Raw genomic sequence first — 24,434 nt, 5'->3', positions numbered from 1 at the left:
AAAGAAGGAAAAAATGACTTGATAATTACATGATTTGGAGGTTAAAAAGGGATGGAGAGTTGGAGAAAACTTTAAAATGATTATTACTTGACTAAAAAAAGGACAGAAGGTCATAAATGTTTTTTCTTTCTCTTTCTCTCTTATCCTCTATTTTTTATTTTCTATCTTTGTTCTGGTTTGTTTTGTATATTTTACTACACTGAAAATTTCAGATAGAAATATATTACAAAAAAGAACTGCCAGTCTAACAAAGCTTATTATGGCTGCCATGCTCCCACTTACCTGCAATTGTCCCCTGTAGCACAGACTTGGGGTAAGATGACCACATTCGCCTCCAACAGTGACACAGACTGGAGCACAGGTGCTGTTTCTACAGGACACAAATGATCAAGATGGAGCAGGAGCTTACTCTGCATAGGAAGTTCCACAAAATGCTAATCATTCTAAAGGGAAAGGTTTAGGACTGTGATCTTCTAACTAATGCAACCGTATATATTTCTGCCTAAAACCAAGCCGAAGGGAAATCAGATAGTTTGGAATGGGATTCATAAGCCATGCCTGCTAAGAATGTATGTGTACCATCACCTCACAAAGCTTTACATGCAGCATAGGGCACAATAGGAACAGGCAGTGTAGCCAAGGAAGATCTGGCACAGACGGAAAAATAACAGGTGTTCTCCTGTTTGGATATGATTATATTGTATATACATCAATGTATATATATATTGTGTATTAATGTATAATGTATATACATCAACAGCTTTTACCATCCTGTAGCCTCCAGATGTCCTAGGATGACCATTCCCATAGTCCAAGTCATCAGAGTTTGAAAAGAAACTATACTAGCAAATGTAATGGCTGGTAGTAATGAGCATGTTCTGGAGGAAAGTAAAGAAGGAATTAAAGATGTACAAGATATATTAAGGAGGTGCTTGCAGATAGTTAAAACATATGTGAAGAATTTGTAGCTCAAGAACGGGGAGAAAAAAGGTTTCAGAAGCCTTGGCTGGTTCATTGCAACTCAAATCTTCCCTGCTTGCCTATCAGGGGTTCTTTCGAGTCAGTCCTGACTCTTCATGATTGCCTGGGCTGATCCTTGCAGTTTTCTTGGCAAGTTATTTATTTTTTTCAAAAGAGGTTTTCCCTTGCCTTTTTTTTTAAGACAGAGAGTGTGACTCACATTCTATGTGTCTAAAGCAGGATTATAACTCAAGCCCTTCTGGTTTCTAATCTGATGCATTAACCACTGCATCAAAGTGGCTCTTTCCTACATGCCCACAGGCTAATCATTAGTCAACTGGGGAGAGCCAGATTGCAGTAGGGAGGAGGAGATAGGCACACATGCAAGAAACAAGGGGTGACTGGGCTGCTGCTGCTCTTGGCCACACTACTATGATGCCTCTGAACCATGATCTATTCCTGCATGTTGTCTTTGGGGGCAAAACATTTTTCCTTCTTCTGTTAAATAAGCAAACAAACAGGCATTGTTTATTTGATTTATATGTATTCCCCTCTCATCTCTGGATCATATACCAGGCTAACATTTTAACATTTTAACAACAACATTTTAACTACTCAAGCCCTAACGCCCAAGATCACAAATAATAATGCAAACTTATAAGAAAGCAGCAGTCAGTGGCAGATCTTGACAATCTCCTGGCCCAAATGCCTGGGGAACGGCCAGGTCTTTAATGCCTTATGAAAGGCTAAAAGGGCTGAGGCCATCTGAAATTCTGGAGGGATGACATTCCATAAGGCAGCCACAGAAAAACACAGTTCCTGGGTCCAACAAGAAGACATTGTTTAACATGCCACACTGCTAGATTTGGTGGGATGAGCAGAGATGGTGGAAATTGTCTCTATTCCCAAATAATCAGGGAAAATAGGAAATATGTCTACCATTATGCTTCGTTCTTATGATGCCAGGCTCCTTAGCATCTGGTTGGCTGATGCTCCGTCGCTGCCGTGATGTCTGATCGGAAGGAAAGCTGTTGTATGTGAGGGGGAGGTTGGCAACATATTTGGACTTGCCCTGGATGTTGGTGAAGAGGGAGGAGGGGCTGGCATTGGGACCCCCAAAGTCCCGTGATCGGTCAGAAGTCTTTGGCCACTTTGTGTGGGAAGCTGTCTTGCCGCTGATCCCCCTTGATTTGGCTTTGATGTTTGTCACTGGTAGGAGTGACACGAAGCTTTGGTCTATGAAGAGCAACAAAATAAAAATTAATAAAGCTAATTTGAGAAGGGACCAGCAATGGACAGATAGATAAGAGCCTAAGGTGTGATAACTAAGACAGCATAATTCTCAGAAATGATAAACCTGTGGCTATTTTCTAACACTGTAGACTCAGTTAGACAAACTTCAATTTTTAATATAGATGAAAATTCCCTTAGGAGAATTTCTGTGAATTCTGGCGTTTTAGTCAGATATAGAGTACATTCTCAGTGAAGTTTCTTAACACAAATATAATTTCATATAAAAACATTTTTGTAGAAAATGCATCTGTACGAACTGGTTTGCACTAGGCAACTGATAGAAAAGCCAGAATTATTGATTAAATCTTTACACACATTGAATTTATCAATTTCCATAAGAAAACCAAAATCATTCTCTAATATTTAAATATTCTTGACCATTGTATTCTGGAAATTCCAAAAAGAATGCAACAATTAGGTATAAGTAGGGGAACCTACTTATAGGCTCCCCTACTTATACCTACTTATAGGTATATAAGGTTATATAGGTATATAAGATATACTTATACCTATACTTATAGGTATAGTAGATAAGAGATTAACAGAGTTGGAAGGGACCTTATAGGTCATCTAGTCCAACCCCCCACCTAAGCAGGAGACCCTACACCATTTCTGACAAATGGCAGTCCAATCTTTTCTTGAAAGTCTCAAGTGATGAAGCTCCCACAACTTCCGAAGGCAAGCTGTTCCACTGGTTGATTGTTCTCACTGTCAGAAAGTTCCTCCTTTTCTCCAGGTTGAATCTCTCCTTGATCAGTTTCCATCCATTATTCCTTGTCTGGCCCTCAGGTGCTTTGGAAAATAGCTTGACCCCCTCCCCGCCCCTCAAATACTGGAACACTGCTATCATGTCTCCCCTGGTCCTTCTCTTCACTAGACTAGCCATGCCCAGTTTCTGTAACCGTTATTCATATGTTTTAGTCTCCAGTCCCCTAATCATCCTGGCTGCTCTCCTCTGCACTTTTTCTAGAGTCTCAACATCTTTTTTATAGTGTGGTGACCAAAACTGAATGCAGTACCCTAGGTGTGGTCTTACAAAGGCTTTATAGAATGGTATTAGTACCTCACTTGATCTTGATTGTATCCCCTTGTTAATGCAATTTAGGATTGTATTGGCTTTTTTGGCTGCCGCTGCACACTGCTGGCTCATATTTAGTTGGTTGTCCACTAAGACTTCTAGATCCCTCTCACAGTTACTGCTATTAAGCCTGGTTTCACCCAATTTATATGTGTACTTTTGGTTTTTCTTACCTAAGTGTAGGACTTTACTTTTCTCTTCATTGAATTTCATTTTGTTAGATAGGGCCCAGTGTTCAAGTCTGTCAAGATCCATCTGGATCTTTCCCAACAGAATGATCTTTCCTAACAGAATGATCTTGAAATAAAATGATTAAAACCCCGAAGAGTAATGTTTTGAAACTGATTCAGTTTTATGTACAGTAAATAATGATGCTAATATGGCTTCATCACCCAGATCTTCTTTGCTTCCTTCTATTAGGCGAGAAGAAAAAAAATATTCACAGAAAAACATTCATTTACCTGATGAAAAAAGCTCTTGGCACTGAGCTTTGGTTTGCTCAAAACCATTGACAGTCTTGCTCTAATTCCTCCTTTTGGCTATATGAAATTAAGGCAGCGGATCTTTTCTTTTAATGGCTACAATACTTGTTTAAAGAATTGATTCTGTGAATGTAGATTGTTTACTCCTAGATTGCCAGGTGTACAAATACCTTCTAATAACCAAAGGTATCCAAAAACTAGTAGAAAAATTATTATTATATAACCACATCCTCGTTATTCGGCATGTACATTTAACTACTGTAGAGAGTTTGTGTAAGAAGCTATGGTGTGATATAGCAAATAAATATCTATTTGGCAGTAAATAAGGATCCATTTAACACAACAGTATAGCAGAGAACTCCCTACAGCATTTGAGGAAATAGGGTAACTAAATGGTGCAGAACAACATTCACACAGAAAATGAACTACACCAACAAGACATTTGGTCATCTAGATTCTCTTTCCTCGCTCCCAAAACTTGGCTCTACTTCTGCATATTCAGGAAATAATGAATAAATATGAATTATTGCTGCAACTACAGCACCACTTTGGGGGTGGGGGTGGAATGCTCGGGTGCTCTGCCTTTAATGGTCTTGACCAAGAGTTAATGCATAGGTTCAAATCTGAAATTCCAACAATTGCATATGTACTTTTGAAATGTCCTATTATCCTTGGAGGATGTACTTAATCTCTCCTCTAAATCACAATTTGTTCAGAGCGATTCCAGGAAGCAATTGTTTGCTTCCTATTAAATGATCAACACTGTGGCCAAATTCTGCAATGGCAATTAGAAATTTCTGGTTCTGAGCACAACGCAGGCATGCTTAGCTTGTGCTGTAAGTGGGGTTTTAGCTTAGGTAATTTCCATTTTAATGTTCTTTCCTACTTTTTGGTCTACAACTGTAAATTCTTAAATAAATAAATAGGACCAAATGGTTTTACCTATCCGGTTGGTGGCGACAGTAGTGGTCCCAGAAGGTCCAGGAGTAGATATGTTGTTGGGAACAGAAGAACAACAGGTAGAAAAACAAGGTGGGTTGAAACAGACTACTATGTTATAGGCAGGCAAGGCAGGGGACAAGTCAGGTACATGGGTTGTGGCTGTGAGAAAGGAATTAACAGAATCAAGATTAGTTGTGTCAAATCCAAAACCAGCATCAATTAGCTTCCTGCACTAAATATATAATTCATAAAATTATGTTTTAATTTAACTTTTCTTTCAATCTGGATGAATTCCCTGGTACCTACCATTCTCAGAAGGGGAAGCATTGTTGGGGGTATTCGATGATGCAGTAGTGGAAAATGTCATCTTATTTTTATCTATGTTCTGACCGGACCTAAAATGCAAGAAAAATGCAGGCATGAAGTTTTGACCAAAAACAGAAACAGATGTCTAGCAAAGGGAAGAGATGCAATAAGATAGAGGCTGTGCATGAGGTCACATTTCAAATGAGAAGATGACTTAAAACTATTGCAAAAATAAAAAGGAGGGGGCAGGAAACAGGATGGAAAGTAGAATTATTGTTCTGAATGAACAGAGATCTACATATGAGCATAGTTGGACAAAGTAACAAAGGGCGAATGGGATAACATTGCTTTAAATCAGTTCTAAACCCACCCCTTTCCACTGGAAAACAGATAACTCTTAGGATGAGATTGCAAGCATAATTAAGAATTTGATAAATGGTCCTGGTTCCAACCAAAACACAATCCTCCCTGGTCTGCTAACTGTTAATGTTTTCTATCTGATGACACCCATTTACATTATTCAGCACACAGCCACATAAACATATAACTGAACATCACATTTTGCAAGCATAGAAATGGTCCAAGGAATCTGAGAGTTGTTTACTTTCCTAGTACAATCCTAGATCCTTTACATTCCATTAAATGCTGCCTTGTTAGCTGCATCAATGGAGGATGATATCAGCCTATGAATTTGGGGTGAGAACTTTATGGCATCCTGCTTTCAGTCTGAGTGCAACCCAAATCTATTTAGTGAAATACAATTCATTAAAAATGAGGATGATTTCTTGCAATTAAGAACTGCACTTTCAATCTTCCTATTTTTCAAGTTATACTTTTGCTTATACTTATTCAAACTAAATGTGACTTTAACACATTATTTAAGCTTGGTTTCAGTATACCAATTTAAGCCTTATAAAAACTCTTTCCCTGTTCGCCTTTGTTGAGGAGAAGCAACACTAAAATGCAGACAGATATAAAAAGAAGGGAGAATGCATAAAAATACAAGGCGGCAGATTTGAAAGAATAGGACAAATGTATTGCAGCATATTGAAAAAGTAGGACCATACCATGGACAGAGAGCAACTGGGACGCCAGGACCTCTGTGCTGAAAAAGAGCCAGAAGGCAAGAAGTAGGCACAGCAAAAGAGCTACAAGGCACCGAAAACAGAAAAGGAAAGGAGGAATGGAACAACCAGGCAAGGGAAATTGTAACAAAGAGCATTTGATGGGAAGAGTAGGCAGAGAGGGATTTGGGGAGATAAATAAATGGAGCAAAAAAAAGCAAGCAAAGGGAGGGAAAGAGAAAGGTCAATTTAGTAATTAACGTTCCACTGTGAATTATCCAAAATACATCATTTCAAACTGGTATACAGCTAGGATATGTGGACAATTACATAAAACAGCACAGGTTCTAGAAACTGATCAATGACTATTTACAACAGATCCTAAATATGATGTGCAACAGTGTACCTGTACACATTTCATGGTGTTTATATACATTTGTTATAGAATCTATAAATTGGAAAAAATTCTAAGAAGTGGTCATGAAAAGAAATATCCTAAACATATACCAGTGTCAGTTGAAAGTCATAGCTTGGCAGCATGTAAGGGATGCAGGCATTCAGCTGCTGCTGCCTACCCTCAATACCCTTTACTGTATTATTCTTTTGTCATCCCAAAATGGTAAGGCTGGCTCCAAACATCTGCATCAAAAATTCCTTAAGAATTTTCCCTCAAGTCAAATGGGAGTCCAATTACTTTTCAAAGCATATGACCAGGAAGAGGGAACATACCCTTCAATATCCACAAGGTCTTCCTCACTGCGGTAACTTAGCACATAGAGTGTAGACATGGACACCACACTATGAAAGAGAAAACATCAAATAAAGTTTCTAAAAATAGGGTTTCTGTGTTTCAGACAGAATAGGAGCTCTACCCTAACAGGCTGTTTTTGTTTGTTGCTTATATTCATGAATGTAAATGACTTTGACTGAAAAAGAGTTCTACTTCACAAGCTTATTCCTATACTCTCCAATCTCTTTTCCAATATCTACAAAACATCAACTGACTATAACTGCCATTACTATAGTGTAGCTCTTAAAATAGTTTTTACAAAGAATACAAAGAAAAGTCTCACATAGTGATGCACATTTCCATTTAATTCTCACTGATGAAAGCACCATGGTGAAAAGATGATGACTATTTCAGAAGAAATAAACTACCATATTTTGCGGAATATAAGACACATTTTTACCCCCTAAAATAGGGTGAAATTTTGGGTGCGTCTTATACATTGAATGTAGCCCTGCCACCTGCTAGCCCCCACCCTTTGGCCTCCGTGCGTACTCTCAAATGGAGCTTTTGGAGCTCCTCTCAAACGGAGAGATTAGAGATTATGGCGATTGGTAATATTGGTTATATACCAGAAAAAACAGAAGGAAAATAAAACAAAAAGATTAGAGAGAAAGAATATTATGGCAAAAAGTGAAATATATAAATTGTGTTGGAGAAAACTAAAAGCCGTACAAATTTTGACTCAGCCAATACACTGTTCAAAAAAAATATATTGTTTGTGTTTGTTTTGAAAAACAAATAAAAAACTTTTCTAAAAAATAATAATGGAGAGCCTCTCAAACAGCTTCCAAAAGCTCCATTTGAGAGATTGCCTTTGCAGCCTCCAAAAGCTCCAAAAGGTCTGTTTGCAAAGGAGCTTCTCTTTGCAAAGGCAGCCTCTCAAACGGAGCTTTCGGAGGGTGAAAAAGCAAGGCACGGAGGCCAAAATGGCAACCTGGAATAGCTGCTGCCTTGTTGGACCGGTTCCGCGCTTCCCCTGCTGTACTCACTGGAGCTCCCTGCGACGATCAGCTGCATTTTTGAAGCTGCGTATCTGCCCCAACGAGGCGCATGCACACTCACAACCAGCGAACCTGTTGCTAAAGTTCATCTCTGGGAACAGCTGATTGGGGGTATTCTGGGAGCTGATCCACCCACCAATCAGCTGCTCGTGCTGAATCAGGCTAATGTGCTGAAGCTGACTAGGCTGTTTGCTAAGGATGCTAGCCAGATGAATACCGATGGATGCTGGTAGGCAGAGGCAGATTTTTTCCCCCCTTATTTTCCTCCCCCAAAACTAAGTTTTGTCTTATATTCCGGAGCGTGTTATACTCCAAAAAATACAATAATATAAATAATACATATCCGTTTATCTACTCATATCTATTCACTCACTGGCTAACAGGCCTCTCACACATTCTGAGTGTTGCACCAACCCAAGGAGTGCGTAGTAGCCCAAATGTGCAGTCCCTCACCTGAATGCCATGATCACCACCAAAGCAATAATGGTACCTTGCAGAAAACGTTGACTGATGCAAGCTTGGTCTTTGACTCCTTGTGGGGGAGTCTGCACAAAATAAAAGCAAAGGGACAAATCATGTCAAATGTCTGCTTGACAAATTTAGTTTTGAGTCTTATAGGTTGCTTGTCATCTTGTTAATAGCAAACTGTACTTTCTATGGAATCTTTGGAATTCTTATCTAAACCTTTCCAAGGAAAAATAAATATTCACAAATCAATTAATGGAAAATGTCACATAGGCTAAGGAATGGCAGAGCTACATGGAGGGCAAGGCAAGTATTTTAAAGTAGAAATTACAAATCACTAAAACAGCTGCTGGATGAAATGAATTTGAGCACCAGCTCATAAAAGAACTTTGCATCAAGGAGTGTATCACACATAATACAATTCTTAGCCACATCAACTATGAATTTATATTCATAGCCGATTAATATAATTTACAATATGAATCCATATTATTTAGAAATGACAGAGGATAGCATATTAACATTTGTAGAACAGGCTGGTGTTTACTCAACAGTGTAATATACATGCTGAACAAACATGACATTGCTCAGAACTCAAACAAATCTTTTGCTTCCATATCTTCAAGTATCACAGAATTTGTACAGTAGGAGAATCGGAGAATCAGCTCCCACATCTCCTACCAAAGACCAGAAATTTCCAATGATACCTCCTTTAATACAGAAAATCAGACAAATTATGTATCTTTGTAAAAAGTTACCTTGACTGCCACTTTGGGGGACCTCTTTTTATGCGGTATGCTTTCTGCACGGCTGAACTGACTCCCAGCTTGGCTGTATTAAAAAACAAAGTTTATACTTATCCAAATAAGCATTTTTCTTCTTTTATTGCATTTTTGCCCTGGTCATTCTTCCATTTCTAATGGAAGTTGTTCAACAAATAAATAAATAAGTGTGTGTGCATGTGTTTATGATATGATATATTATAATATTATACAGGGGGGAGTGGAAAGCCACTAAACGAAATGAAAACCATACATTTTCTTGCACAAGGAACCATTACAAGTATGAACCTGTCTTCAAATTTGTTGCATTGTTTATCTGATTGTACCATCCTTCTTTGAAAATGTACTACTGTAGGCCTTTTCAAGAATGGGCTTAAAAATATTGATTTACATTCATATATATCTTGGGAGAGTTCGGAAATGTGCCCTATAAACCCTACTGTAGAGAAGAGGTGTGTTCTCAACCATCAGTGGTCCATATGGACACTCATATTGTCTAGGAACTTGAATGGTGCAATATTTTCCTCTTCTCATTAAGGATTAGAGAAATATCACGATGATGCTCTTAATTATGGTAGAAGGAGAGAAAAAAAGTCCTTTCCTGCTCTCTTGGAAAGGGAACTCAATCTTCAGCTTGGAAAAACACCTGAATCTATTCCAAATCTCTTTGAGCTTCTCTATTACTTTAAATCTTAATATAATTACAAGTGCCACTGTACTCAATGTAGCCTCCTCCTAAATCATAGGATTGCAACCTACATGTTATTTTTGTGATAGAGAATTAAATCTGTCAACAGTCCTTTCCTCCAGGTGGCCACTCCATATTATGATCCAAAGCTGAATAAAAGTTATGTTTAAAATTCAGGTATGTGTATTACCTGAATGCGCCAGAGCTTCCAGTTGACTTCATACTGTCCAACCTTTTGAGCTTGGCCAGTTTATGACTCCACCTCTCTAGTTCATCAATCCGGTTCTCCAGGTTGTCAGTCAGTTTGCAGAGCTCCTTCACAGCCCCAACATTTTCCATAAAAATCCGCTCCTGCAATGAGCAAAATCAACGTTTGCTTTTATACAGAGATTGTCTGATGGGCTCAAATCTTTACCTTGTGATTTGGTCTTTTATTTTCAAAGGGTAAGGATGTTTTGTTTTCACAATTTTTTTTTTTTAAAAGAAACTTAACACATCAGGCAAAGTGACTTAACAGACATTTTCCTCAATGTGGGCGTTTGCAAAAATCTTTTCACTCTGCAAAAGTTGTAGAGAAAAAAGTGGATACAGAGACTTTGCAATGAGGCAACTTATGTAAAAGTCTATCCTTGAAGAAAGGATCTCAATCTCAGACTCTTTCCTCCGCTCCTTCTTTGATTTCTGAATTTCTCATATTCACGTGTTTCAAAGATGAAACTCAAACAATCTGGGTAGGTATTTTTCATATGTTTACAGTATCATTAATTCACTGCTCACTACCATTCTTCTCTCTTCTGGAGAAAGATTGCTTTCTGACTACTTAAAAACCTTATGTACAGTTTAATGAATCTATATTCCACTCCAAATTATATTTAAGGCAGCTAATGCTAATATAATTATTATAATCGTAATTATTATAGCACATGCCAGCTCTGAGACTGATTCAATTGTTGCTATTATTAAGGTAAGGAATTTGCCACTGATCATACCTGATATCTCCAGGAATGAATGCAATGACATATGCATTTTACCCATGTAAATACACTCTTGACCATCATCAAAAATTACATATCTAGCTTTATCTATCTTCAAGATTGAAGATAGGAGTACAATCAAAATGTGAAACTGTATTTTCCAGATAACCACAATTCTATAGTGTGGCTTATAAAACCATTTTATGTATATTTACTACAACCATTTTATGTACATTTACTGAAATGTAGGAGTGATCTCTTTCTGGTCCATATCAGTCTTCTATTTGTTGATTCACAAATCTATTTCATCTCTGCATTAGTATCTCAATTTTTTAAAAAAATTCACAAAAATATATTTTACTATATTGTCACAAAATAAACCCTTTATAATTCACTATAAGTGAAAATATTTGGCATTATTATTTAAATTTATTGGCCACCCACCTTACCCCAGGGCTACTCTGTGTATAATTATATAAAATATGTATACAATTTATTTTAACAGAATAAACATTCAATAGGTAAGGATACCTATGGACTTATTTTATTCTATAATCTGCCCTACATCTAGGTTAGGGCAAGACATTCACTCACATATCATGTGAAAAAGTAGTTGGCATACTTTTTCACTAGTTTGAATTATTCTTGGTCCTTATAAAAAATAAGCAGTTACTTGAAGTCAAGCTAAATGTAGGAGACACAGGAAGAACTAAGACCTGTCCTTTCTTTTCTTCTGAAGGCTTTTTGAGAAACATAGACCGACCAGCTACCTTATTATTCTCCACCAAATCACCTGCAAGGATTTGAACCAGTTTTTTCTTGTCAGCAGCCTTTCTATTTTTGTTTTTGTTTTCTCCTTCACATCAATTCAAGCCAGCAAGTGTAGTTGTTGGCTCTTCTTAAACCAAGCACTGGTAAACAAAACATCTAAGATGCAACTTAAAAAAAGGGGGGGGGATATATTTTCCAGATTTTGTATGGATTTAGTCTTCTTCAGAATCTGTTGCTAGTTTATTTCCAAGAGTTTCACTCACCTTATTTACCACAAGGAAATTCTCAATACTTTTCCCACTGGTAAAGACGATTTCCCCAGAATCTTTTACTGCTTCTGGAAGAATCTCCTTCACCTCTTGAGCAATAACACCTGCCCAGGAAAAAACAACATAAAACATAACAGCTTTGAGCTCAAGAAGTGTCATTATAGAAGATATTTACGCCAAAAAGTTACAATTAAAGATATAATTCAAACATATGTATTATTTTACAAACATTAGCAACAATTGCAGTAAAGTAGTTATTTTAAATTTTTCACTTCAGAAACAGCTAAAAGGTTCAGTGTAAGCATAGGCCCTAGAAAAACTTATGATAACAGAAAGATAGTATTTGTATGCCAGAATGATTTTGGCATCAGGAACTCTTGCATGAAGCACACTACTTTCATCACACCCTTACACTCCTTCAACTAAGAGATGAGCTTAAGCAATACCTTAGATTGCTTCTGGTTAAAATCAGTGGCCTGATGAATACACCTTCATTATGAAAAGTGCTACAGAAAATATCTGAACAGGTGACAGATCCTGGCTGGCCTTGTCTGGTATTGGGAAAGCGTTCCTTGAAGGAATTGAGTTTTACCCATAAAGTATTTGGAATCTACCATGTGCCCCATAGTGAGAGAGGATGAGGGGGAGGAGGAAATACTGTATTTTTCGGAGTATAAGACGCACTGGAGTATAAGACGCACCTACCTTTTTTGGTGAGGAAAAGAAGAAAAAGAAATCTCCCTCTGCCTCTGAGCAATTTTGCCTCCTTGCAGCAAACAGCCTGCTTTACTTTCATTTTCGTTTTCAGCATAGCTTGATTAGCACAAGGAAAAAAAAATCTGCTCCAGCAATTTACCTCTTTGCAGCAAGCAGCAGAGCTCTGTGCAAAACAGCTGAGAGCAAATCAACTGAGAGTCGGGAGGACGATCCAATCAACTTGTGCTAATTAGCCTGTGCTGAAGGTGAAAGGAGCTGTTTTCTCTTGCTATTTGCTTGCAAGGAGGTAATTGCTGCAAGACAGAAGCCAAAGGGTGGGGGCCAGTGGGTGGGCAGGACTACATTCGGTGTATAAGACGCACCTAAATTTTCACCCCCTTTTAGGGGGGGAAAGGTGCGTCTTATATTCCGAAAAATACGGTAAATGGAACAAGTATTAATTCACCATTGTGTGATCATATACCCTATCTTGCAACACCTGCCCATAAGGTATTCCAACATCTATGTTCCAACAAAGGCACAAAAATGTGCTCTGCATTTTACTAATTTGCTATGAAAAACAATAGTATAAGTATAGCAATTACAGTATATCTGATATTTAAATTAAGTAAAGATAGAGTATTAGGCCTGGGTTTTCACATCATGATGAATGATGCTTGGTAAATGATTTTCCTGCATCTTGTATAGTGTTAAATACCTAGGTATTATACAAAAACATACTCTCTAAGTATAGAAACAATCTTCAGAAAAAAATGTCACATATAACTATAACATCATTGCCAAACCCATAAGCAAGTATCATCAAAGAGAAGCCAAGAATATGAGGGTCCATGGAACAACTGTAATCAATAGTTTTAGATGTACTTGTTACAGTAATGTAAATTAAGCTCAAGGTCAGAAAAATTACCTGTACCTGTCTCAGTTGTATTCTCCAAGCCAGCAGTGGCAGCAAACTCTGGCTTGTAATTATAGTGCACCAGCCGCATACGGGAGATTCTCTTCAGTTGCTCTGTGGTGTCTACCTAAAATTATAAGAAAAAGAAATCTATAAAAGTACTCTATGGTCCTCAATACTCAGGCACCAGATAGTTACATCTAACCATATTTGACAAAAATCAAAAAGGTGTAGTGGAAGTTTGAATATACGGTAGATAATCACATGCCGATTTCAGTTCAGTATTTATGTGTTCTCTGTATTATTGATTTGAACAGTGGGAGCAGCAGAATTTAGCCTTTTGAGAAAGGACAGCACTTCAATTTTCAAAAAACCAAGGAGACTTAGTATTATTTTCTACCACCCGAAGCAAAGCCTATCCAGTTTTATAACTGGCTGTAATGCTTAGTATCTGTGCTGACCTTTACAGAATAAAGTACTGTATATTCTATAAAAACCAGCAAGAATGTAAATCATTTGAATATATTTAGAATACCAAAGTGAAAATACACACACACACACACACACACACACACACACACACACACACACACATTTAGGTAGGTATCTAAACTATTAGTCTAAGCTTAGAACTGAAACTCTAAGCTTAGACTAAATATCTAAGCTCCCAAATCCAAATGTATTTATCTAGTGTTCAGGAATTAATATAAAGTATTTTTAAGTAAAAAGAAAAAAGCAAACAAACTGGGAATTTGGAAGCCAGGTCAAGTTACAACCTGAGATTATGGCAATCTAGCAACTCTTCCTTTCATATAGAACACAAAGTATTAAAATCAAAAGTTTGCAATTGCATTTTCCAAAGACAAGTTGATATACAGTTAAGGGTATAGCAAGTCCCATGTACAATAATGGAACCTTAACTAGAAGTATAGTTACATAAAGAGCCACGGTGGTACAGTGGTTAGAGTGCAGTACTGCAGACTACTTCTGCTGACTGCACTTTGGCAGTTCAAATCTCACCAGGCTCAGACTTGACTCAGCCTTCCATCCTTCCGAGGTCGGTAAAATGAGGACTCAGATTGTTGGGGGCAATATAATGACTCTGTAAACAACTTAGAGAGGACGGTAAAACACTGCAAAGCGATGGCATAGGAAAAAAACAACAAAACACACTGTGAGACAGAAGTATTAAACGAATAACTGCCTTGGTATGTTTGCCTCCTGAACATTGTTGAGACTAGAACATCTGCTTATTGCAAGTGTTAGGCAAAGGTTGGCCTATTTCTATAATGTTCGTTTTTTGGTTTGCAATGAGTACTTGCTCAGTGCTTATGAAAGTTTCAGTTCAGAAATCTAAAGTGACAGTGTGGATTTTCAAAGCAGATGCAGTACTGAATATAATTTCTGGAGTGAACACTTACCTCTTGGATATCATCTTTTACTCGGATGTCTGATGGATGCATAAGGGATCCCATAACTTTTACATTGCCATGGACAACCAAGGCTTCATCAGGTCGGTCTGTGTTGATGCCAACCCGGCCATGGTGAAAGACAGTGTCAGGGAGCTGAGAGCGTTGCCAAAGTACATCACTGTCACTCTCAAATTGACCTGGGTTAGAAGCCTACAAAATAGACATCCAGAGAAGAGTTGGGGGTTAACTGTCAACAATTGCAAATGATTGAGAAAAACAGAGAAGAAAAGTCCAGTGGTTTTACAGCAGGAAAAAGTATAGGATAAAGTAAAGCTCTCCTCCTGAAGAAATGGAAAAATATCCATTTGCACCAATAGCCCATTCACTGATAGGGAGGTTAAACAAGAAAGAAACGGGACCCAGCAGTCTTCCACAAGATACTTATTAGCCCAAAGCTTTTGCAAGTATATTACATGATATACTTGATGGACAACTGTGATAGAAGGCAGCCACACTTTATGTGCACTCATGTGTTAAGGTGAAAGATAGGTTATACAATGTCATATAGAATATTATGGAAATTTCTCGATTTGCAGTACTTATGATTATCAGCATGGATAAGAACACATAATTCTTTGCCCATGTTAAGAGACAAGAGATATAGCCTCTGTCAAAATCTACTTTATATCATAGTTGTTCCTTTAGCCTAACAGTAGACTGCTTATAACCAGAGAGAGCTGTCTGATCTAGTTTGCCAACTCAGCACAAGGAGCTTGAGTCAGCGTGTGTTTACAGAATCAGCCAGATAAACCTTCTTTCTTAGCTCATAACAGAAAGGTTATATTGCAAATAGGCTTTTCTTACACTCAGTGGGAACAAAGTGTTCCATAAAGTAAAAAAGCATCCCCAGCTCAAAATAAATTCTTGCAGGATTGTGAAGGAAGAGCCTGTAAGAGATTTAGGTGAACAAGAGTGATGAATTCCTCTAAGCAATTTGGAAAAACGGGATAAAAAGGAAGAAACCATTTTATTCTACATATCCCTGGCAATTAGATTTCTAGGGTACATGGCTTAAATGTTGTGTTTTCATACAGAGTTGAATATCAAAAAGGGATTCCTGGGATGTTTCAGTGGAATTTCAAATAGTAAAAACATCAGCGTTTCAAAAGATTTCAACTTTTTCATTGATGAGCACAATACTTTGTCCTACATATATAGACTTAGTATGCAACAGTTGCTGAATAATTTATTGCCCTTATAAACTGAGTCTACACATTAATAATGATTTTATTCACATGAAGCATTTCTATATAATTACTGATCAAAATAAAAATCTACAGTATTTTAAACAACTGAACCAATAATAAAAATAACTTAAAATAAACCATACAAATTAAAAACTGTACAATTGAAATAAAATGGAACAAAGCACTGAGGAATTGTTTAAAATGTTTTAAAATAATTTACAAAGGCCATGTTTTTACTTTTTCAGGGAAAAACTGGGAGAACACTGTTTCAATCTTCCAAGTTTACGAGTATTGGATCTCCAACAGAAAAAGAAGCTTCTTCATTTCTTATACTCTTACAATCCAAATGTCCTGTTACTTTAATAAGATCTGGCTCGCAGGATACCTACCATATTTTTCGGAGTATAAGACACACTTCCCCCCCCCCCCCTAAAAGAGGGTGGAAATGTTGGTGCATCTTATACACCAAATACAGCCATTTTTGGCCTCCTGAAGCCCCGCCCCGCTCATCTCATTTTTGTGAAAAATGGGCCCATTTTTCGCAAAAATGGGGCATGCAGAGGGTTTGGGAGGCCTGCAGAGTGCTCCTGGGGGATGGGGAGGGCAAAAACATACCCATTTTTCTGAAAAACGAGCCCATTTTTGTGAAAAACGGGGCGTGCAGAAGGTTTGGGAGGCCTGCAGAGAGCTCCTGGGGGCTGGGGAGGGCAAAAACTTTTTTTTTCTTACTTACCTCTTCAAAATCTTAGTGCGTTTTATACACCAGTGCATCTTATTGTCCGAAAAATACGGTACATTTCAAAGAATTTTTTTCCCCCAGAAGGTATCTGTGCCACAAAGCCACTTCTTTGGCAAGCTCCATTTTTTCATTCTTCTGGGCAGAAGTAATTTGCTTTGGCATATGCTTCAGAGTATCATACATAAAGACTCAGAATGGTGCTTGAATGGCTCAGCTTTGAAGGGGAGGAATGGCGGCTACAGATGGGTATGGGAATAGGCACCATTTAGGCTTTACTTCAGGCAGCAAAGTATCTTTGCTGATAATGTTAACATATATAATTGCTCACATCTCTCTCACATATACTAGCATTTGCTGACTATCTTATGGTGTTTAGATTCTAATCTCTCTTAAGCAAGGTGTGGTGCCTTTATATTACATTATAAGGACATTTTAAAAATCAATAAGGAACACATCTCTTGAAACCTATTTTTAATACCAAGATTTTATGTACTATAAACATGAGAATAGTGTATTTCCATATGGACTAGATCTAATTATAGGATAAAGTTCAGCTAGTTCTATATTAATATTATACAAATTTTTAAATCTTCAATTTTAGTTCCTTTTAATTATTACATACATTTTTGTGATTTTACTGTTACATTGTTGTTGCTTTTTGCTTATATTTTGTTTGCCATGTATCAAAAAAAAAAAAATCAAGCCAAAAAAAAAACCCCCTAACACGGAACTGTAAATTAGTGATATTAACTAGCTACTATTACCATACAGGCAATTACTAAAAATACACCATGCAGCAAATCCATCTCTTTCCAGGGAAGTGACATGGTACAATTGTGTATACAATTATGTATATTTTGCACAATCTTACTGGTATGGAAATGTGTGCAATTCACAGGTGCTTCTAATGTATAACCAAACCACGTATTTGTGCTAATGCAGACAGATCCTTACCCTAATTGGTCAAATCGGATGCAGCTAAGCATCATGGATATACTTCCGTTTCCATCTGCTTTACCCACTAATCTACAACAAAGGTCCCCCACCCCCACCACCCCGGAGACTGCATAAGTCAGCATGTTACTTACTTGTCTGCAGACTCCGGGGTCCCCGTCTGCCCTCTGTTTGTGTTTTACCCCCGAACCGGCCCTTTGCTAGAGGAAATGGACACAGCACTTAAAAAGGCAGCAGGGCGGAGACAGCCAACTACAAAGTCACAGCTTAGTGTCCTCCTTATTTGCTTACTAACTTTGGCAGTGAAAGAGCCACAGCTGACTTCTTCACTTGCCTTTCCCCAAGGTTATTCCATCTAAAGCGAAGAAACATTCCACTTGTTTATTCAGATTGCTAAACAGATTGTTAAGAAATTTGATTAGCTAACCTTATTTGGGGACATCAGTTTCACAAATATTCCAAAGTCAAAAGGGCAGAAATAGCCCCACTTGAATAAAGTATGCCCCTAGATGAAATCGATCATAATACTTCCACAAGTTTCCCTCATCTGTATTTAACATTTACTTTTTGGGAACTTTAAGGCATAGGTCTGCAAAAGTACAATCTCTGGGGCAGGTTTAACTTCAACAAAACTGATGAACATCTAATCCAGAAGACTTGCCTTGTGGCTTGTATCACAGAAACAGGGAAATTTGATAACTGGTGGTATTGGTTATCACTAACACAATTACATGATTAACATGGACACCACTTGTAAAATCTATTATTCAATATTCCTAGATACCCTCCAAGAATAAACCTGCTCTCCTTGCATGTAATATTTACTTCAAACCTATAAGTCTCGAAAGCATTGGAATTCATTTAGTGTAAGCATTTACCAAAGGCCTTCTTTGTGTAGAAGAGAGAGTCAGAGTTCCGAAAGCTAAACAAGATTAGGGTAGAGGGTATTGTGAATGAGAAAAGAAAAGCAAGGAACACTGTGGAACAAGGAGCAGGCTGGTATTGGGTTTAAGAACATGAAGGAACTTCTGTCAAGTAAAGTATAAAGCTCTAAATGTTTACAATCATGGGAGGATATGTTGCAAGGGAAAGGAATAGACTTACTCTAACAATGATGCGCTCTGAGATATGAGCAGCCAGAGTGTAGTTCTGGTTCTGAGAGTGAGCTTGCAAAGCCACAACCAACATGAAGTATCTGAAACAAGACAGGACCAGTTAAGCATAGGTTTTTCCCAATTTCCCAGATGGAAACATAGTACATATGAAATATGAGATTTTCTAGAAACATAGTGGACACTTTATCAAAATATTCAAATCTTCAGTACAAGATAATTTTCAAATTTATTCCATTCTTTAATAAAATAAAGAAAAGTTTGTCAGACATTAGAACAACTCTACTTAACACTAAATGGCATTCACAACATACTGAAAACCAATTAATTCAGTGGATGACAATGGCTCTGAAAACCAGCCAGGTATGGTGGCAGACTATCCTGTAGAACCACAAAATACATTTAAAATATAACTGCAAAACTCCAGCAATTCATTTAAAATTATCCATACTGGACAGATTTGCAGAGCTCATCAATCTGTGTCCTTTTTCCTGAATAGATATCAGAGATCAACCTAGCCCAGCACAAGTGAAAACCACTTTTTTTCCACACAGGAAATGAACAAGCATAACATCAATCAGTGATATCAAAATATTTGAAAATTCAAAGTTGATTTTTTTTTTCCTAAGCCTCTCTGCTTTTCAAGATATTATTTTATGTTACAATTTTACCAAAGTAAAACTGAAGTATTAAATTCCAATCACACATTTCACAATTCAGTTTTGTTCCTTTGTTTTAAAGGAGAGAACAATCTGAGATCTGTGGCTGAGAAACAAGAGGGCAATACAGATATTCTGCTTGTGTAGCATGGACAGTGAAAATAAAGCTCCCTGTATGGGTCTGGCAAGTCCTTTTCACAGAAAAGTATAGCGTTATTTCAAATGATCAGCTATGAACAGTTTCAGGTATTCTAGCAGTGTGAACAGCATGTATTTTCTAAAGCAACATCCAAGTAGTTGCTTTGCCATGTCCTCTCTTATCCCACAGCTGGCAGGAAATTATGCCACTCTGAAACTGAATCCCCTAAAACATAATGTCTTTACCATACACTTGGAACAAATCTGTGTTGCATTTTTGCCTAATAGCTTTAGTGCAAAACAGTCCAAGGGCAATGATCGGTGGTTCCCTTAGCTGAAATTTCAGCCTCTTCCATGTGGCACTCACAAAGCTCTGCTTTCTCTATGCATTATCATTTTTTTCTGTTCCCAATGCATTAACAATTGAACATTTTTACTATTATTGTTTCTTGAAACTTTGGATCAACAGATGGCCTATTCAATTTACGGACCCTTAGGTGGCAGCCAAAAGTTGGGCACATACATTATTTTGTATCTCTTGGCTGCCATCCAATGCTAGCCTGGATTTCTGCCACTGAGATGCAGCCATGGAATAAGTCCTACTGAAAAACCTGACTCTAAGAAAGGCTTAGCTATGGGAAATCAGTATGGGATCTGTAAACTATCAATTTCTAAATTACATGATAGTGAATATAACGAGAGTAGGAAGAGATTCCCTGGAAGCAGCAGCATGGGAAAGCCATTGCCTGCAAAGAGGCTACTGTACAGATTTGCAAGAGACAAGCCCTTCCAATTAGACTTCCAATTACAGGCACAGGCTGGTCAATTTCAGGGCTTTACACTGAATGTAAACACTGAACAACTAATTTAAAAAAGAAAAGTGGCTGCAGAAGACAGAGTTCTGAACTTGCAAACACAAAAGGACTAAAAGGCAAGTGAGTAAGTCAGGGCCAGACTGAAGAGATGGTCTCAAAGGAAACCAGCAGATTCAACTGGAACCACAAGATTGTTGGCAAATGTGTGTCAAATTGGGCTGCCTCCACAATAAACTTCACCACTTCCTACTTTGCCTGGATATAACTTTTTGAAATGACACCTTAGGAAAACACTTCTGGGGTGTAGCACCCTAGGCCATCCTCAGGTGACTCAGCTGTAAGAAGATATTGAGATACAGGTGGAGACATGTAGACAGGCACTTGGGGAATCAATAGTGAGTTATCCTTATTTATGGCCATTTACATAGCACAAAAAAGTTGTTGCCCAAAAAAAAAGAGGCAGGTTGGGCACAAGAGAATGACTGACCCAGTTATTGTGTGATTCTTTAGCTGAAAGTAGATCTTGAATTTGGGTATCCCTTGATGGAATCCTTAACCACCAAAGTTATTTTAAATTCCACATTAGTTTCATTATTATCCTGAGAACCAGTGGTGAAATTTTCCCCGGTTTGCCACCGGTTTGCTGCCTGCGAATGTGTGGTGCACGCCAAGCATGCCAAATGTATGCTATATGCATGCGCATGTGCAGTGCACATCAAACACATACTGTGCACACATGTGAAGTACACACCAAATGCACACTGCGCATGCACCAAATGCACACTGTGCGTACACACATGCATAGTATGTGCCAAACACATGCTAGGTGCGGAAAATGGAGGCTTGGGAAGGTATGTAGAACAGCGAGGGGGGTGAACAGCTGCGCCGAGCGATTTAGATTCACTAGAAAGCAGGATTTCCTGCTTTCTAGCGATTTTAAATCGTGTGGCACAGCGGATCATCGGAAATACCGGTTTGGACCAACCGGTAGCTTTTATCACTACCGGTTCGCCCAAACTGGTGCAAGCCGGTAGGATTTCACGATTGCTGAAAACCTTTATGTTGAAAAATAGCTCTGGAAATCTTAAATAAAAGTCATCAAGTGGAAGCTTACCTTTGATCAGGATTAGGCTTCCCCTTCTTCCTCATGTTATTGGCCGTGGTCTCACTGAAGTGCAGCCGCCCCACTGTGACCTTTGTGACTTGCTCTGGAGGCAAATTGACCCTGAAAATAGAATAGAATAGAATAACAGAGTTGGAAGGGATCTTGGAGGTCTTCTAGTCCAAGCCCCTGCTTAGGCAGGAAACAGTACACCACTCCAGACAAATGGTTATCCAATCTCTTCTTTAAAATTTCCAGTGTTGGAGCATTTACAACTTCTGGAGGCAGTTCCACTGATTAATTGTTCTAACTGTCTGGAATTTTCTCCTTAGTTCTAGGTTGCTTCTCTCCTTGATTAGTTTCCACCCATTGTTTCTTGTCCTGCCCTCAGGTGCTTTGGAGAATAGCTTGACTCTGTCTTCTTTGTGGCAGCCCCTGAGATATTGGAACATTGCTCTCGTATCTCCCCTAGTCCTTCTTTTCATTAAACTAGACATACCCAGTTCCAGCAAATATTCTTTATATGTTTTAGCCTCCAGTCCCCTAATCAGCTTTGTTGCTCTTCTCTGCACTCTTTCTAGAGTCTCCACATCTTTTTTACATTGTGGCGACCAAACTGGATGCAGTATTCCAAGTGTGGCCTTACCAAGGCATTATAAAGTGGTATTAACACTTCACGTGATCTTGAGGAGAGAACATTAGAATAATGGAGGATCTACATGTGTCAATTAATAAGTTGAAGCAGGACAAGGACATTTTATAAAAATCATGGATCAAGAAGTAGAGGGAACCAGAATTTAAAAAGAAAATAGAAGAAAGACTAGAGGACTAAACATAGAAGTAAATACATAGCTTGACCCCAGTGCCTGATTTCTCCCTGAAGCCCTGAGTAGTACTCACATGACAGGATTAAAAGGTCTTTTGCTGCGATCTGACTGCGACTGTTCTATGTTGATTGACTGGTTTAATGCTTCCAACTGGAAAAAAAAAGGAAGATCCAGATCAATTTTAAAGACAGTTATGAATACATTGTTTTCCTTTATGCGTATTCAAGTGGATTCAATCTTAAAGAGGCACTTTAATTTTAAAGAACTGCAGTAAAATAATTATATGTACTTGAGACTGGCAATTTCCTTCCTATAGGAGAGGAAGGATATACGGAACACTTGAACATATAAATTCACACAGACACGCATATATGTACTTCCTAAATGTACATTTTTTATGTGTATAGCTTCCCAGAGTTACCCTGTGATAAGATGGGCAGCCAATAAATTTAATAAATTTAAAAAAATTAAAAAGTAAGTATGCCATTTAGATAACTCCTACAACAAATATAATCACAGGGAAATTAATAAAGAATGTGTTGTCTAAGTCAGACCATCTGTCACTATTTATAAGATAAGCATACAATTAGCAAACTAAAATTGAAAAATAGTTCAGTAAGGATTACACAAATGTTAATGCTCTAAATTCTAATAATTAACTTCACAGAAGTGGGAGCAAAATATAATAAAAATACAACAGCTTAAGACCTAATGTAATTCTTCATTGTATATTAGAAACAGGATTTGATAAAGGGCATCCCTACAAAAGATCTGGATACAAAAACATATTCCATACTCCCCTTTGAATGTCTATAAATTGATATATAGATGGTGTCTAATACTACACAGAATGAATTTTATACCATAAGTACAACAAAAATGCTAGAGCTGTAATTCTTATATGCTTTCTATTTGATTTTTAAAATTGTATTCTAAATTCATAAAGATGATGTCTGTATAGTAATGGATTTTTTTTTAAAAAAAGGTAACAGCTGTTAACTAAAAAAATATCTGGATTTTTAAAAGTTGCAAAGATTCTGCTAATCTGATCACCTGTTTACTAGAGTCACACACCCGTTTTGTAAAGGCTATTCAAAAGAGAAAGGTAGTTGGGTCCATGATGTTTTCATTCATTCATTCAGTCAGTCAGTCATTCAATTTGTATAGCCACCCATCATATTTGTGACTATGAACAACCAAGCAAAACTATTAATAAATAATACAAAGGTCAATAAAAACAATAACCTCTTTAAAACCCAATTAAAACGAACATTTAAAACCAGAAAACATAATAAGCAGGCAAGACAATATGCAAGCAAGCATATAAGTTTAATAAATAAATAAATTAAAGTGCAAAGACATGTGTCAATCAATATAGCCATCCAACAGGCTCCAAAGCAGTGGTGGGATTCAGCCAGTTTGCACCACGTCGGGAGAACCGGTTGTTAACTTTCTGAGCAGTTTGGCAAACTGGTTGTTGGAAGAAATCATTAGGGCAGAGAACCGGTTGTTAAATTACTTGAATCCCACCACTGCTCCAAAGCCATATTAATATTGTCACATATAAATATGTAACTTTGCATCATTTTCCTCAGTAAATAAATTTGTTTTAATTGGGTCGTTCTTATTAATTTTTAGGATTTAAAAGGTTCACAATCTTTTAAGCACCAATGTATGCACTGGGTATCTTTTCTGTTTTAATGGTTATCTAACTGTGGTAATTTTAATGAGAATTTATTTTATGAATATGTATTAAATTTAATTAAAAGCAAATGCTTTGTCAATTACTTTGACCTAAAACTTAGCTTATCAAATATGCCACACAAACAAACTCAGATATGCATTTGTAATTCCATATTTTGGATTGTTCTACTTATTTTTACTTAAAATTCCATGAAACTGTAAACAAGCCCCTTAAAAAATCTATATAACCCCCCCCCATTTTATTTTTA

General features: G+C 37.5%; 1 protein-coding gene across 1 annotated transcript in view; it reads right to left on the bottom strand.

Annotated features, from left to right (window-relative positions):
* Positions 1-24,434, bottom strand: part of MYRF (myelin regulatory factor) — a gene marked incomplete at its 5' end in the record, with an annotated part of 57,806 nt that overhangs the window by 4,746 nt on the left and 28,626 nt on the right. Inside the window, 16 exons of the mRNA XM_070957324.1 lie at positions 283-370; positions 1,900-2,196; positions 4,756-4,914; positions 5,062-5,150; positions 6,129-6,209; positions 6,855-6,923; positions 8,370-8,461; positions 9,140-9,212; positions 10,042-10,202; positions 11,860-11,969; positions 13,490-13,604; positions 14,899-15,099; positions 17,964-18,029; positions 18,934-19,024; positions 21,668-21,778; positions 22,556-22,632. Of these exons, the coding sequence (XP_070813425.1) occupies positions 283-370; positions 1,900-2,196; positions 4,756-4,914; positions 5,062-5,150; positions 6,129-6,209; positions 6,855-6,923; positions 8,370-8,461; positions 9,140-9,212; positions 10,042-10,202; positions 11,860-11,969; positions 13,490-13,604; positions 14,899-15,099; positions 17,964-18,029; positions 18,934-19,024; positions 21,668-21,778; positions 22,556-22,632 (1,880 nt within the window). The remainder of the gene's footprint in view (positions 1-282; positions 371-1,899; positions 2,197-4,755; positions 4,915-5,061; positions 5,151-6,128; positions 6,210-6,854; positions 6,924-8,369; positions 8,462-9,139; positions 9,213-10,041; positions 10,203-11,859; positions 11,970-13,489; positions 13,605-14,898; positions 15,100-17,963; positions 18,030-18,933; positions 19,025-21,667; positions 21,779-22,555; positions 22,633-24,434) is intronic.

This window comes from Pituophis catenifer, unplaced genomic scaffold (assembly GCF_029215685.1).
Source record: "Pituophis catenifer annectens isolate HBS135680 unplaced genomic scaffold, rPitCat1.0.hap2 SCAF_1, whole genome shotgun sequence".
Classification (NCBI taxonomy): domain Eukaryota; kingdom Metazoa; phylum Chordata; class Lepidosauria; order Squamata; family Colubridae; genus Pituophis; species Pituophis catenifer.
Note: the sequence above shows the minus strand (reverse complement) of the source record. Positions and strands in the feature narration are given on the sequence as shown.